Source organism: Agrilus planipennis, unplaced genomic scaffold, assembly GCF_000699045.2.
Source record: "Agrilus planipennis isolate EAB-ADULT unplaced genomic scaffold, Apla_2.0 scaffold220, whole genome shotgun sequence".
NCBI classification, from domain to species: Eukaryota; Metazoa; Arthropoda; class Insecta; order Coleoptera; family Buprestidae; genus Agrilus; species Agrilus planipennis.
The window spans coordinates 442,801-458,351 of NW_020439189.1; the positions used below are offsets into that span (position 1 = coordinate 442,801).

The following is a 15,551-nucleotide window of genomic DNA, read 5'->3' on the forward strand; positions in this document are numbered from 1 at the left end:
GGGTCTTTTAGGTAAATGTTTTGTTCAGACTGACTAATATAATTAAAAGTTAATAAGTAATATTTAAATATAAAATAGTGCATTTTCTTTTCAATTTAGGAATTCGAGTAGGTGAACTTCATGGAAATCTCACGCAACCTCAAAGATTGGAAGCTCTGGAAAAATTCAAGAAAAAAGAAGTCGACGTTTTAGTTGCCACCGACGTTGCAGCTCGTGGTTTAGACATCGCTGGGGTAGAAACAGTAATTAATTTTGTAATGCCTGCAACCCTTGAACACTACATTCATCGGGTGGGTAGAACAGCTAGAGCAGGTCGAGTCGGAATTTCGGTTAGTTTGGCAGGAGAAAAAGAAAGAAAAATTGTCAAAGACGTTGTTAAAAAAGCGAAGCGGCCCGTTAAAAGTCGGGTAATCCCAAGTGAAATTATCGATAAATATAGGACAAAATTGGAAAAACTTGAACCCGAAATCGAAAGAATATTACAAGAAGAATATGAAGCGCGTTTATTGGCTAAAACTGAAAATCAATTTAATAAAGTTCAAAATATGATGAAAGGAGAAAAGCAAGAAAAGAGACCGTGGTTTCAGACGCAACGTGAAAAGAAAAATGAAAAAGAAAGATTAGCTCTTGTACCAGCAAACACCACTGCTAAAACAATAAATAAAGGAAACAGAAAGAAGAGAAAAATTGTCGGGGAAAATCCAGAAGAACGTATAAACAATGAAGTGAACAAAGTAGCTCTATTACAGGCCAGACTTTCAAAAAGAAAAAGCAAACCGAAAAAGATACGAACATGTGATAACACTCAGTCGTTACATCAACAAAGCAAAAAGAAAAAAGCGTCAAATTTTACTACCGATATTTGTGACGTTTCGAAAAAGAATACTAAAATGCTTAGATATGAGGTAAAAAAGCATAATAAGGAGAAAAACAGAAAACAGGTCAACAAACAAAAAGGAAAAGCATTTGGTAAGCCAAAAGCTAAGAAACAAAAAAGTAAATTTTAAGAAAACTGTCGTATAATTATTGTTTTCGTAATTCCTTTATAATATATCAAAAGTAAAAAAGTTTGTCTTGGTTTGAAGTTTTTAACTGTTTTTGTTTCTATAAAAGATTTTTGAGATCAACTCATACGATTATTGAAAACAATATTTAGTTCTTCAAAATATGACATTCAAAAGAATGTAATAAAAATATCTAGGATTCAAAAGAAATAATTATAATTTTGTTAAACAACAGTAAATTGCAATTGAACTTGTATTAATGAGTTCACGTGGGACTTCTTTGCGAATGAAATTGTATAATAAAGAATTAATCATTTAAAGAAATGATATAAGGAATGTTTTCGAAATTTACATAATTCTGGAGCAAAAATGTAAATATTTCCCTCTTTATATAAATTTCGAGATTTTACTTCTTTGTATATCATGTTTGAAAGATAAATTGTTTATTTCCTGCTTTTAGAGCGCCTCTTTTTTTTTCTTTTTAGTATGCTTCAATCAAAGCATCTTTTTTTGAAAAAAAAAATTCCTTCGATTTTTATCTAAGAAATGTATAAAGAATTTTACAAACTTTTCATAAACCAAATCTTACTAAACATGAAAATATACACCAAAATTAAACAAGTAGAAAGAAATAAGATTTACATTAACAAAAATATTTATACATAAGTACCTGTAAAGATAAAGATAAATCAAAACTATTAAGAGAAAAATGAACAAATAATATTAATTCACGTTTAAAACGTTCTTTTACTAATCATTAGAGTCATTTCAAATGTTTTATAATCTTTCCAAATCTTTAAATAAGTAGAAAGATGTTTTAAAAACAAAAAAAATTTTACTGGTAATTTAAATGCTCCAATCAGAATAAATTTTCTATTATCATAGAGCAGAATATTGGAAATATAGAGCATAGTACACTAGAACTACATTATTTTGTTGGCAAAGATACTTTTTAACTACCCGATTTTATAAGATAGGACATTTTAGCTACAGTTGAAGGTTATTCTACACATTTGGTAGTTAATGGTCAATGGCAGTCATTTTAATGATCTTTTAGTAAGTGGTGCGGAATTTGTTCTCCAATTCAAAATTACTTGTGCGAAACTTAAAATTAATAAAGGTAATTATTTATTATTACATTTTAGATTGTAGGTATGCCTTTTAATTAGCATGGAAGACAATTAATGTTTACGATTACAAAGACTTACGTAATATAAGTCTACGATTCTATAAATTGTATTTTAGATGTCTGATGCAGTTGCAAATTTAAAAATGCCTCAGTTAAGAGGTCTTTTGAATTCCCAAATAAAAAGGAACTTGATAGTTGCTATTGGTTTGAGTACTGCTTTTGGAATGTTGTTCAGGATGTTTGTGGGAAGTGCAAGAAAACAAAAATACGCAGAATTTTATAAGTACTTATTAATTTTTTATATTTATTATGCTGTACTTATATGTTCATCTTTTAGGAACTATGACATTGATAAGGAATTTAACAAAATGCGAAATTTAGGAGTGTTTGATTCATGTCAGCCTGATAATTAAACATTTCTGCCAGTGTAGTGGTCCTTTGTAGAGTAATGCTAAGTTGTAAACTATCATAAACTTAATTTAATATTTTTCTGTTGATTTTTATCTTTTTCCCAATAAAATTTCCTTTTATAGTCATAACAAATATACAACCTAGTCAATACAAACACCAGTCATATCTTTTAAGCAAAGTTTTATCGAAAAAATGGACATGTTTAGAAGAATAACATTTGATATACAAACTTCTCCAGTTTACTAATATTACTAATATTTATTCCATTTTAAAATACAATAGAAAAGTATCATTAGTCAACCAAATAGGGACTATCTAAAGCACCTGCACCTGCAGCAACACCTGCTTCATTAGCACTTGCTGTTTTTGTCCTTAACATATGCCCTACTTGGCGATTAATCATTATGTTTGTTGAATCACTACAAATAAAAAAATTACAGCTGTATAAATTAATTAAATATGTTATATTGTCATATACCCAATTATTAACCCAAAAATTCCTAACTCTGACACCAATTCTGAAACTTCTAAGTTTTTTTGTCCTCCAGGTCTAACTATGTATCCCTGTATAATTGGTGGTTGAATTCTATCCATTAAAATCCATGCAGCACGTTCTTTGTTTTCCTTAATCTTCAGTATTGCATCTCTTATTTGATCACCATAAATATTATTACCTCCCCCTTCTCGTTGCGGTTTTAACACGAATCTTTTGAGAAAATTTAGTTTTAAATTAATTATGGAATTAATTACAATAAAATGAACCTTTCTGGACTTTCAATAGCCATCCGAACAGCTTGATCTCCTAGTTCATCAAAGTCTAAACTGTATAAGCCTGTAAACACACCTCTTACTTCTTCAATTTTCTTTTTATCGCTTAAAAACATTTCTAATGCGCCACTTTTCGCCAGTGCTTGTTGGACTTTCTTTGTTCCTGCCAAATGGTATTGTATTGAAGGACACTTTATGGCTTGTGATCTAAAAATATATGGAAAAATTTGTTACTACATTTTAATTGATCTTCCATATATTTTTAATAATTAAGTATCATCCTTAATGTCTGACCTTTCAATTAGCAATCGTGCATCCCATTCCTTTTGAGAATGATAATGACCTGGTTCATAACCGGCTCTATAATATACCACTGCAACTGTATAGTCTTCACTAAAAGTATATATTTTCTGTTATTGCAACAGTTAGTAGATACATTGAAATAATTCCTTACACAATCAGTTCATTACTTGCAGACAGTTTCCCTGTTTGAGCTATTTGCGTCAAATTTCTTCTAATAACTTTTGTATTTCGATTAATCTTTTGAATTTCAAATTCATGAAATCTTTGATCACAAATATTATATGAAATGTCTTCAATCACGAACATTATGACAGCTTCATTATTACCATATATTTTCCACGCTTCAACCATCCCTTCACAAAGCCCTTTAAGAGCATGATTTTCTGGAAGCTTACAAAACAACTAGTTAATATTTTTTATTACAGAATGAAATACTTTACTTACATCTTTTAATTTATCAGTTAATCCTAGTCTTTCGAGAACAAATCTAAGGATAAAATGNATAGTTTTAAAAAAAATAAGCGCGCCTATTACGAATCATGGAGATGTCGGCTCGAAAACGACTGAAGTGGATACGCTATATTTATGTGGCCTTATAAAGTGCATTTAATTTTAAACAGTGATAGTATTAAAATAAGTCTATTATATGTTTTTCTGTACATTTCTTATAGTTTTACAGTTTTTCTACATTATTTTTTGAAAAACAAATTGACCTGCACAGCAGTGTAAATTATGTTACTGCAACCAACATAACACTGAACTAGGTTCTTGGCCTAATCAAGATCTATGATCAAGATCCAAAAAATGTCATAAAGTGAGGTTACAGTGAAGAAAATAAAGCATGGAGACAAACAAGACAAGTTACAATAATAATTTTAACATTTTGATTACACGTGAGTTTTAAAACATAGGATGACTTTAAACGAGATGGAATTTGCATCTAGAACAATTAGAACTATAGACGAAGGCGAAGAAGTTGAGAACTATTCAGAAAGTTCTGATGAAGAAGTGGATGTAATTTGGTTAGCGTAATTCGTTTCAGTCTACTCAATAGTTTATTCTCTTACAGTTTCAACCTTCCAAACAAAAAAATAAGAAGAGAGCTGATTTTGATACAGAGTTTAAATTTGGTGATACAAATGAGGATTACAACAAGGACACTTGGAATGATTTAGGAAAGTACGTTAAAAGGAAAGGTTCTTTAAAAACAGATGATCGTATAAAAAAAGTAAGAGCAAACATAAAAAGTAGTAATGGTGAGTGTGAAGCTGAGAACGATATAGGAAAGGGCACTGAAAAGGATGATATATCTTTTATGAATATATCTGATGATGAACTTAAAAATGACAACATTAAAACTAAAGAAAAGAAAGGTAAAAAAAGAAAAAAAGATAGAATAGACCAAGAAGAAGAATTTTTTGAAGAAGTTACAAAAAGTTCAGGAGATGTAAGTTTTTATCAAATGAACCTATCTAGGCCTCTTTTAAAAGCAATTACAGACATGAATTTTGTAAATCCAACACCAATTCAAGCTGCTACTGTACCTGTGGCACTTATGGGTGAGTTACTGTTTATTGTTTGAATGTACTGATCAAAAAAACTATTACTTTATTAATTATTAGGTCGTGATATTTGTGGATGTGCAGCAACTGGAACTGGAAAGACAGCAGCATATATGCTACCAACTCTTGAAAGATTAATGTACCGTCCAGCAGGTGAAGCTCCAGTAACAAGAGTACTTGTATTAGTTCCCACTCGAGAATTGGGTGTACAAGTTTACCAAGTTACAAGGCAACTTAGTCAGCATATCAACTTAGAGATAGGTCTTTCAGTGGGAGGTTTAGATTTAAAAACTCAGGAAAATGTACTGCGCAAAAATCCTGATATAATAATAGCGACTCCCGGTCGTTTAATAGACCATATCTACAGCACTCCAAACTTTACATTGGATTCAATTGAAATATTAATACTAGATGAAGCTGACCGAATGCTGGATGAATATTTTGCCGAACAAATGAAGGAAATTATTAATAAATGCTCAAGAACCCATCAGACCATGCTTTTTTCTGCAACCATGACTGATGCAGTACAGGATTTGGCATCAGTGTCTTTGAAAAAACCTGTTAAAATTTTTGTAGACAGTAATAAACAGGTTGCCTTTAATTTAAGGCAAGAATTTGTAAGAATTCGAGCTAATAAGGAGACAGATAGGGAGCCCATCTTAGCTGCTTTAGTCTGCAGAACCTTTCACACAAATTGCATGGTTTTTGTTCAAACTAAAAAGCAGGCTAGAAGATTGCACATTCTTTTGGGTCTTTTAGGTAAATGTTTTGTTCAGACTGACTAATATAATTAAAAGTTAATAAGTAATATTTAAATATAAAATAGTGCATTTTCTTTTCAATTTAGGAATTCGAGTAGGTGAACTTCATGGAAATCTCACGCAACCTCAAAGATTGGAAGCTCTGGAAAAATTCAAGAAAAAAGAAGTCGACGTTTTAGTTGCCACCGACGTTGCAGCTCGTGGTTTAGACATCGCTGGGGTAGAAACAGTAATTAATTTTGTAATGCCTGCAACCCTTGAACACTACATTCATCGGGTGGGTAGAACAGCTAGAGCAGGTCGAGTCGGAATTTCGGTTAGTTTGGCAGGAGAAAAAGAAAGAAAAATTGTCAAAGACGTTGTTAAAAAAGCGAAGCGGCCCGTTAAAAGTCGGGTAATCCCAAGTGAAATTATCGATAAATATAGGACAAAATTGGAAAAACTTGAACCCGAAATCGAAAGAATATTACAAGAAGAATATGAAGCGCGTTTATTGGCTAAAACTGAAAATCAATTTAATAAAGTTCAAAATATGATGAAAGGAGAAAAGCAAGAAAAGAGACCGTGGTTTCAGACGCAACGTGAAAAGAAAAATGAAAAAGAAAGATTAGCTCTTGTACCAGCAAACACCACTGCTAAAACAATAAATAAAGGAAACAGAAAGAAGAGAAAAATTGTCGGGGAAAATCCAGAAGAACGTATAAACAATGAAGTGAACAAAGTAGCTCTATTACAGGCCAGACTTTCAAAAAGAAAAAGCAAACCGAAAAAGATACGAACATGTGATAACACTCAGTCGTTACATCAACAAAGCAAAAAGAAAAAAGCGTCAAATTTTACTACCGATATTTGTGACGTTTCGAAAAAGAATACTAAAATGCTTAGATATGAGGTAAAAAAGCATAATAAGGAGAAAAACAGAAAACAGGTCAACAAACAAAAAGGAAAAGCATTTGGTAAGCCAAAAGCTAAGAAACAAAAAAGTAAATTTTAAGAAAACTGTCGTATAATTATTGTTTTCGTAATTCCTTTATAATATATCAAAAGTAAAAAAGTTTGTCTTGGTTNTATCCGAATTTGATTTCCAGCTAAATTCAAAACTTTTAGTTGGGTGAGTTTTGTCAAACCTGCTATGTGGGTTATTTTATTGCCATGTAGGTCCAGCACTTCCAATTTAGTTAAATTTGTTAATCCTTCCATTCTTTTTATTCTAAAAAATAACTTCAATTAATACCACGATTAGAAAAAAGACTTAGTTTTACCTATTTTTTCCCATTAACAACACCCTCAAATTTGTGAACATATCTAGTCCGTTTATCTTGTCTAACTGATTATCATAAATATCTAAAAATACTAAATTTGGGAAGTTTTGTAATTTAAAGGTTTCCAAACTATTTATTAAATTGTGCTGTAATGACAACAGTCTTAATTTGGGTTCATCTTCTATAAAGGGAATGACGGTTAGGCCTTTTCTATCTAAACACATTCGGTCTGGATTTTCTTCCTTTTCTTTAGTAGTCCGTGATACACGTACTGAGCCATCTGTGCAGTTATTAAAATTAGTTTCATTGGATGTCCAATTAGCATTTTGATTTTTTTCTACATAAGAAGATAAAGTACTGTGAGACTTTTTCAACAATCTTTTAGCAGTTTGCCTTGATGGTAGAGCTGGTTCGATATTTAATAGCTTGCTATCTATCACAGTTTTTCCATTGTCTGTAGTTGCAGAAACACAATCTAAAAGTTTCTTCTTTTCCTGTTAATTGAGTATTAAACAAAAAAACGAAAAAGGATAAATTAAAATACTTACGATAGATGCAGCAGTAAAACTGCTAATTGGCATTTACTCTTAACTGACAATTTTTGCTATTTTATGTTAAATAATTTATTTACAACACGAATAACTGTATAAATAACACATTACATAATAAACTAACCTACAAACAAATGTTTTGGTTAGTCGTGTCTATGGAATCAATTGTTTGGTGGTTAATGTATACACTCGTACAAATATACCCCTCGTTTTTCAAATTTGGGGTGAATTTTCAAATTACCAGTGACTGCTTATCGATAATTATTGGCAATTGTTTATAAAAAGCTCTGTTTTTTAGTACGTTCAAAAGTTGTAATTTTTCAACTTTTTTAAAATGAATCTCAGAAATTACTAATTTTATTATTTTTTTCTGAAAAAGAACTACAAATATGTTCTAAAATGCTTTATTTTCCAAAAAATTGCTTTTTTCCAAACAATGAACCAAATAGTTCATTTTTAGCTTCATCAGTAATCAATTCTTCATCTATTGGGGCCATAAAATTGACTAATTTAGAATGAACAGTGTATCTCACTTTTCTTCCTTTTGTAGCTCTTGTATCAACTTTTCTTTTCATTTTGCTTCTTAAATTTTGTAAATGAATCCATCGCTGTCCTAATTGTGTAGGATTATTTACATCTGCAGACTTATATTCAATCAACTCCCTTAACAAGTGATAATAAAAGTCATCGTCATCAAAAATGTTATTATTATATTCATCTGCAACTTGTGATTGATTACTTTCTTCTAAATTTGGAATTATATCTTTTTCCATAGGTTTAAAACCCAAAATTTCATATTTAGATTTCTTCAGCTGACTTCTCTTAATTAATTTCTCTCGATCCATCAAAATGTGTTGAATTTGGTCAACAACTGAATAAACTGGAACTATATGCTTTACAGAAGCTATTTTAGTTTTCTCATTCCACTTTTGTATAACGGCATTTCGATAGTTCCTATATAACTNAGCCCATCAAAAAAATAAATAAACAATTTAAAGCGTTTCAAAAAAAAAAGGCTAAATTGTAAGAAAGGGAATTGCGTATTTCTGTCACCTATGAATAAGACCTGAGGCTGGTCCTAGCCAACCAAAACCTGAAGCTATTGTATTTACTTCCACTTGCTTCCAACAACAGTAAGGGGCATGTGCTTTGCATTTCTTTCCAGGGTTATTGCAGTCAGTTTCTAACATAATATCCGAGCGGATTAAACCCAAAGACAAAGGCTGTTTGTTCATAAAAAAAGGAAACAAGGTTCCATTATGTAGCTATTAATACATTTTCCATTTTTCTCCTTTATTGTGAAGAGTAGAATCAAAGCCAGATAGGCATAAAAGGGTTTTTTAACTCTATCTGGTTTTAATTCAACACTTCCTGTAACTATTAATAACTGTTACTTCTTGCTTAAATAGGATTTTATGATATAACAGGGTAAATATTCAAACTGCTCCTGAGGCTATAAGCATCGTATTTCTGCAAGTTACTACTAATGGAACTGGAAATTAATTAAAATGCCTAGTACCTATCAAAGATAAAAAATACCTCTTTACTGTTAGTTTTTGTAGCTATATTCTTAATATTTTTTCTATTTATAGGCTGTTCTAAACATTTAAATTGAACTGAAATATAGTACTTGTCACAAGGTTACAACTAAAGGATGTCGGCATGTTGTACAAGACTACATTTCAAAAGCTGTTTTGTATTACAAAATGCAAACATTTAATACAATAGCATTTCATTGAAATATTATGTAATAAAGGTCAAATTTGATAATAAAAAAACAAACAATAGCACTAAATACAATTCATAGTTACTTTTACATTATCAGATAATTAAAAGATAAACATATCTGTTGGTCTAATTATACATCTTATTATTGCAATGAATAATATGTAAATACTCACTTGAGTTACTCCTTCATCCTGTATAGTCTCATAAATTTTAAATAATTTGCCAGTAAAATCATCAACGAGAACTGTTTCTTGTAAGCTACTAGTTAAAAAGCTTTGATTATGAGCAACTTTATGCATTAATTCATTTAGAATAATTTGCATTTCAACTGCTCTATTGAACTCTTTTCTTGGAAATGGTGATGGTAGAAGAACAAAGGGTGCAAAATTTAATGAATCTTCACAAAAATTACTTTTACTTCTCATTGCAGCTCCATGCATCAAAGCCCAATCTTTAGTCACTTCTACTAATTCCTGCAGCTCTTCTTTTGGCATGGGTAAAGGAATTATTGTCTTCAATTGACCATGTTTATTTTTCTTTTCATCTGATGCCATTTCTGCTACGTTTACACTTCTTAATTTTGAAGAAAATGTTCCTAAAAATTTAGTACATCGCGTTAATTTGTTATTAATTATCACTGCAGTTTCATTTCAGCAAACAAATACATTTCAAAACTAGACATAAATTATGTTAATTAACAGCAGAACATTAGCATTAATATAAGTATATAAATATATTTTCAAGACGCTGTCGTCTACAAATGAGAATGCAAAAATGACATGATAAGTTATCAACAAATAAGCAATTGTAAAATGTTAACAATATTTTAGAGTAAACAGCCAGAATGTCAAAAAAACCCTACCTATATTCCTTAAAGAATACGATTGCCATTATAAATTAAATTTTCAACTTTTTTTACGTAAAAGATACCTAATAGTTCATTTAAGTTGTATTCTACATATATTAAAAACTCATAAAACATATACCTAAAATAAATTAACAAGCATATCACAAAATGTAATCTTCACGGTGGTTTCACAACAATTTATTTAAAATTAACTGTATTTTAATATTAAATTTATTTCAATTTTATGTTATCAAAAAAAGAGGTTATGGTTATTCCATAGATAAGGGCTATTTATGTAAGCCATAAAGTAACAGACATCATTGACGGTTCGTTACCTTGCAAAATACATTAGTTTTTGCCTTTATTAGAAATTATAAACCCAGTGTAAGACTCATATGAATGGCATTTAGGACACGAGATGAACTAAAAACGAAAATTAAAAAAATAATATACCAAATAACTTAAGATCTGCTTTTTACAAAATATTGTCTGTTTTGTTACGCTCATGTGTAACATACAGTTAGTGACAATTCTGATAATAGATAGTAAATACAGGGTCGCTTTTTGTGTTGCCTATATAGAAGGTCTGTATTTTAGCGGGAATTAATTTTATGAATCTAAAAAATTACATTGTTTCAAATATTTAAAACTAAAATATGTATAAATTAGGATAAAATGCAAAACAATCTTTTGGAATTTCATAATCTGTAACGTATACAATACATAGTTGTGAAACATTTTCTCAAACTTTTGTAAAATGATAATTTTGATTACACTTTCAAAATTTGGATAACAATCTTCATTCATTATTCTTGGTCTCTGTTAAAGACTTTTGCCTGTGATAATATACCTTTAGTGTATTAAATCACTTGTGTATTCACTTTAATCTTATCAACAATCTTGTGATAAAACTAAAAATGACACTAATCAATTATGTTATCAATTATCCTTTTGTGCTTTTCAATAGTGCTCTAAAAGTACATATGGAGAAATAAAAATGAATCAATTAAGCTTACACGCTGTTTTGCTGTTTATTATTTTACGATGTGGTAAGTTTTGAAAAGTTAATTACATATGTATAATTGCATAGTGACTTGTATATTTGTAGGTGATTTTGTTGTTGGTCAGGACAAAGAAATTTTAAATTTTCTATCGCTATCTGACGAAGAAATTTATTTATGGAATTCCACCAATTTTCCCAATGCCTACCCTTTCCAAAATAAGACCTTAAATATTACTAGTGAGGAAACGTATTTTATAAATGTAAAGATAACGAATTTGAACATAAATACAGACGAAAATGGAGATAAATTAATAATCACATCCTCAGGTACTTTCAGTATACTGATACTTCTTAATAATAATATTGTGAGCTGAAATCAGAACTTGAAAGTAAATTTTTATAAAATTTTCGAGCAACAATTAGAAATTAAAACTTAGGAAATTAAAATAATTATTTCTAGCGAAAATTTTTGAGATATTAGAAATTATTTTGAAAGAAAGCCTCTTGAACAATTTGTATTTGAAGGTAAAGTAGGTATATACTCACTTAATAAAAACAGAAGTTCTGAACAAGCTTCATAATATATGTATTTATATCAAGGTAATAAATGATATTGGCGCATCTTTTTTATATAAATTNGTTTTTAACTGTTTTTGTTTCTATAAAAGATTTTTGAGATCAACTCATACGATTATTGAAAACAATATTTAGTTCTTCAAAATATGACATTCAAAAGAATGTAATAAAAATATCTAGGATTCAAAAGAAATAATTATAATTTTGTTAAACAACAGTAAATTGCAATTGAACTTGTATTAATGAGTTCACGTGGGACTTCTTTGCGAATGAAATTGTATAATAAAGAATTAATCATTTAAAGAAATGATATAAGGAATGTTTTCGAAATTTACATAATTCTGGAGCAAAAATGTAAATATTTCCCTCTTTATATAAATTTCGAGATTTTACTTCTTTGTATATCATGTTTGAAAGATAAATTGTTTATTTCCTGCTTTTAGAGCGCCTCTTTTTTTTTCTTTTTAGTATGCTTCAATCAAAGCATCTTTTTTTGAAAAAAAAAATTCCTTCGATTTTTATCTAAGAAATGTATAAAGAATTTTACAAACTTTTCATAAACCAAATCTTACTAAACATGAAAATATACACCAAAATTAAACAAGTAGAAAGAAATAAGATTTACATTAACAAAAATATTTATACATAAGTACCTGTAAAGATAAAGATAAATCAAAACTATTAAGAGAAAAATGAACAAATAATATTAATTCACGTTTAAAACGTTCTTTTACTAATCATTAGAGTCATTTCAAATGTTTTATAATCTTTCCAAATCTTTAAATAAGTAGAAAGATGTTTTAAAAACAAAAAAAATTTTACTGGTAATTTAAATGCTCCAATCAGAATAAATTTTCTATTATCATAGAGCAGAATATTGGAAATATAGAGCATAGTACACTAGAACTACATTATTTTGTTGGCAAAGATACTTTTTAACTACCCGATTTTATAAGATAGGACATTTTAGCTACAGTTGAAGGTTATTCTACACATTTGGTAGTTAATGGTCAATGGCAGTCATTTTAATGATCTTTTAGTAAGTGGTGCGGAATTTGTTCTCCAATTCAAAATTACTTGTGCGAAACTTAAAATTAATAAAGGTAATTATTTATTATTACATTTTAGATTGTAGGTATGCCTTTTAATTAGCATGGAAGACAATTAATGTTTACGATTACAAAGACTTACGTAATATAAGTCTACGATTCTATAAATTGTATTTTAGATGTCTGATGCAGTTGCAAATTTAAAAAAGCCTCAGTTAAGAGGTCTTTTGAATTCCCAAATAAAAAGGAACTTGATAGTTGCTATTGGTTTGAGTACTGCTTTTGGAATGTTGTTCAGGATGTTTGTGGGAAGTGCAAGAAAACAAAAATACGCAGAATTTTATAAGTACTTATTAATTTTTTATATTTATTATGCTGTACTTATATGTTCATCTTTTAGGAACTATGACATTGATAAGGAATTTAACAAAATGCGAAATTTAGGAGTGTTTGATTCATGTCAGCCTGATAATTAAACATTTCTGCCAGTGTAGTGGTCCTTTGTAGAGTAATGCTAAGTTGTAAACTATCATAAACTTAATTTAATATTTTTCTGTTGATTTTTATCTTTTTCCCAATAAAATTTCCTTTTATAGTCATAACAAATATACAACCTAGTCAATACAAACACCAGTCATATCTTTTAAGCAAAGTTTTATCGAAAAAATGGACATGTTTAGAAGAATAACATTTGATATACAAACTTCTCCAGTTTACTAATATTACTAATATTTATTCCATTTTAAAATACAATAGAAAAGTATCATTAGTCAACCAAATAGGGACTATCTAAAGCACCTGCACCTGCAGCAACACCTGCTTCATTAGCACTTGCTGTTTTTGTCCTTAACATATGCCCTACTTGGCGATTAATCATTATGTTTGTTGAATCACTACAAATAAAAAAATTACAGCTGTATAAATTAATTAAATATGTTATATTGTCATATACCCAATTATTAACCCAAAAATTCCTAACTCTGACACCAATTCTGAAACTTCTAAGTTTTTTTGTCCTCCAGGTCTAACTATGTATCCCTGTATAATTGGTGGTTGAATTCTATCCATTAAAATCCATGCAGCACGTTCTTTGTTTTCCTTAATCTTCAGTATTGCATCTCTTATTTGATCACCATAAATATTATTACCTCCCCCTTCTCGTTGCGGTTTTAACACGAATCTTTTGAGAAAATTTAGTTTTAAATTAATTATGGAATTAATTACAATAAAATGAACCTTTCTGGACTTTCAATAGCCATCCGAACAGCTTGATCTCCTAGTTCATCAAAGTCTAAACTGTATAAGCCTGTAAACACACCTCTTACTTCTTCAATTTTCTTTTTATCGCTTAAAAACATTTCTAATGCGCCACTTTTCGCCAGTGCTTGTTGGACTTTCTTTGTTCCTGCCAAATGGTATTGTATTGAAGGACACTTTATGGCTTGTGATCTAAAAATATATGGAAAAATTTGTTACTACATTTTAATTGATCTTCCATATATTTTTAATAATTAAGTATCATCCTTAATGTCTGACCTTTCAATTAGCAATCGTGCATCCCATTCCTTTTGAGAATGATAATGACCTGGTTCATAACCGGCTCTATAATATACCACTGCAACTGTATAGTCTTCACTAAAAGTATATATTTTCTGTTATTGCAACAGTTAGTAGATACATTGAAATAATTCCTTACACAATCAGTTCATTACTTGCAGACAGTTTCCCTGTTTGAGCTATTTGCGTCAAATTTCTTCTAATAACTTTTGTATTTCGATTAATCTTTTGAATTTCAAATTCATGAAATCTTTGATCACAAATATTATATGAAATGTCTTCAATCACGAACATTATGACAGCTTCATTATTACCATATATTTTCCACGCTTCAACCATCCCTTCACAAAGCCCTTTAAGAGCATGATTTTCTGGAAGCTTACAAAACAACTAGTTAATATTTTTTATTACAGAATGAAATACTTTACTTACATCTTTTAATTTATCAGTTAATCCTAGTCTTTCGAGAACAAATCTAAGGATAAAATGTTCTATCAATTTTTATACAATTATAAAAAAAAGATTAGAAAGTTTCATGTGAACTTTCCTTAAAATATGTTATTCTCTTGTTTGTCTCTAAACTAATACAGTGAAAAAGACTGCACCGAAAATTACGCAATTCCTATAAATTCTAATTTAGTAATACTACTTTGTTCTACAAAGAATAAAAAGAAAGAAGTAAAATACTATGACGACCGTTATTTTGTTTTAACTTCTTAATGGCCACCAATGTATTAGGAGTTGATATTACCCAACATGCCAATTACTTATTGCGACTGTGATCCATACCTATGCAAATTGATCATTTGGGAGGAAATTCCTCCAAAACTAGAGGCGATAGTGTTAAACTCCACCTGTTTTAAACTGTTGGATGCTAAGGTATGCACCATATAGTCGGACCTAACCAACCCCAAATTTATTTGCTAAAAATAAGTTAAGAATGATAAAATATTAATGATTTATATATTATTAATGAATAACTTGATTGCAAAAAGTAGCAGCTATTAATAAGCGTCGCATTTAATTACATTATATTGTAC

At 29.4% G+C, this 15,551-nt stretch overlaps 4 protein-coding genes and 1 long non-coding RNA gene across 7 annotated transcripts in view; 2 read left to right on the forward strand and 3 right to left on the reverse strand.

The window, feature by feature from the left end:
- Positions 1-2,707: 2,707 nt before the first annotated feature.
- On the reverse strand, positions 2,708-10,600 carry LOC108739162 (glutathione synthetase). 2 transcript variants are annotated; one of them, XM_025978067.1, is made up of 9 exons: positions 10,466-10,600; positions 9,653-10,074; positions 8,805-8,974; positions 4,060-4,102; positions 3,767-4,005; positions 3,607-3,705; positions 3,307-3,519; positions 3,023-3,250; positions 2,708-2,963 (listed from the first exon to the last, which is right to left on the reverse strand). In XM_025978067.1, exons 2-9 carry the CDS (start codon positions 10,031-10,033, stop codon positions 2,837-2,839), a joined length of 1,500 nt encoding a protein of 499 aa, XP_025833852.1. In that variant the 5' UTR covers positions 10,034-10,074; positions 10,466-10,600; the 3' UTR covers positions 2,708-2,836. The 2 variants fall into 2 exon arrangements, with proteins under 2 accessions (XP_025833852.1, XP_025833853.1); XM_025978068.1 differs by lacking the exon at positions 10,466-10,600 and adding an exon at positions 10,342-10,443.
- Positions 4,406-6,947, forward strand: LOC112905501 (probable ATP-dependent RNA helicase DDX27). Its single transcript, XM_025978064.1, has 4 exons — positions 4,406-4,629; positions 4,685-5,174; positions 5,238-5,936; positions 6,025-6,947. Exons 1-4 carry the CDS (start codon positions 4,528-4,530, stop codon positions 6,930-6,932), a joined length of 2,199 nt encoding a protein of 732 aa, XP_025833849.1. The 5' UTR covers positions 4,406-4,527; the 3' UTR covers positions 6,933-6,947.
- LOC112905512 lies at positions 7,014-7,881 on the reverse strand. Its single transcript, XR_003231846.1, has 3 exons — positions 7,749-7,881; positions 7,201-7,675; positions 7,014-7,148 (listed from the first exon to the last, which is right to left on the reverse strand). It is a non-coding gene; the product is annotated as an uncharacterized LOC112905512 (long non-coding RNA).
- Positions 10,601-11,265: 665 nt separating the features above from the next.
- Positions 11,266-15,551, forward strand: part of LOC112905504 — an 8,710-nt gene continuing 4,424 nt past the window's right edge. For both annotated transcript variants that reach the window (XM_025978071.1, XM_025978072.1), the window contains exons 1-2: positions 11,266-11,375; positions 11,435-11,656. In XM_025978071.1, coding sequence (XP_025833856.1) covers positions 11,324-11,375; positions 11,435-11,656 — 274 coding nt within the window. In that variant the 5' untranslated portion in view covers positions 11,266-11,323. The remainder of the gene's footprint in view (positions 11,376-11,434; positions 11,657-15,551) is intronic.
- Positions 13,592-15,528, reverse strand: LOC112905505 (glutathione synthetase-like). The gene is made up of 7 exons (XM_025978073.1): positions 15,301-15,528; positions 14,944-14,986; positions 14,651-14,889; positions 14,491-14,589; positions 14,191-14,403; positions 13,907-14,134; positions 13,592-13,847 (listed from the first exon to the last, which is right to left on the reverse strand). Exons 1-7 carry the CDS (start codon positions 15,399-15,401, stop codon positions 13,721-13,723), a joined length of 1,050 nt encoding a protein of 349 aa, XP_025833858.1. The 5' UTR covers positions 15,402-15,528; the 3' UTR covers positions 13,592-13,720.

Coding starts and splice junctions, on each gene's coding strand:
- LOC112905501 (XM_025978064.1), top strand. CDS start 4,528: ATGACTTTAAACGAGATGGAATTTGCATCTAGAACAATTAGAACTATA. Junction 4,630..4,684: donor GTTCTGATGAAGAAGTGGAT/GTAATTTGGTTA, acceptor ATTCTCTTACAG/TTTCAACCTTCCAAACAAAA. Junction 5,175..5,237: donor TGTACCTGTGGCACTTATGG/GTGAGTTACTGT, acceptor ATTAATTATTAG/GTCGTGATATTTGTGGATGT.
- LOC108739162 (XM_025978067.1), bottom strand. CDS start 10,033: ATGGCATCAGATGAAAAGAAAAATAAACATGGTCAATTGAAGACAATA. Junction 4,103..8,804: donor GCCTCAGGTCTTATTCATAG/GTGACAGAAATA, acceptor TTTTATCCTTAG/ATTTGTTCTCGAAAGACTAG. Junction 3,251..3,306: donor GCTATTGAAAGTCCAGAAAG/GTTCATTTTATT, acceptor TTTTCTCAAAAG/ATTCGTGTTAAAACCGCAAC.
- LOC112905505 (XM_025978073.1), bottom strand. CDS start 15,401: ATGGTGCATACCTTAGCATCCAACAGTTTAAAACAGGTGGAGTTTAAC. Junction 14,987..15,300: donor CAAATGATCAATTTGCATAG/GTATGGATCACA, acceptor TTTTATCCTTAG/ATTTGTTCTCGAAAGACTAG. Junction 13,848..13,906: donor ATTTTTGGGTTAATAATTGG/GTATATGACAAT, acceptor TTTTATTTGTAG/TGATTCAACAAACATAATGA.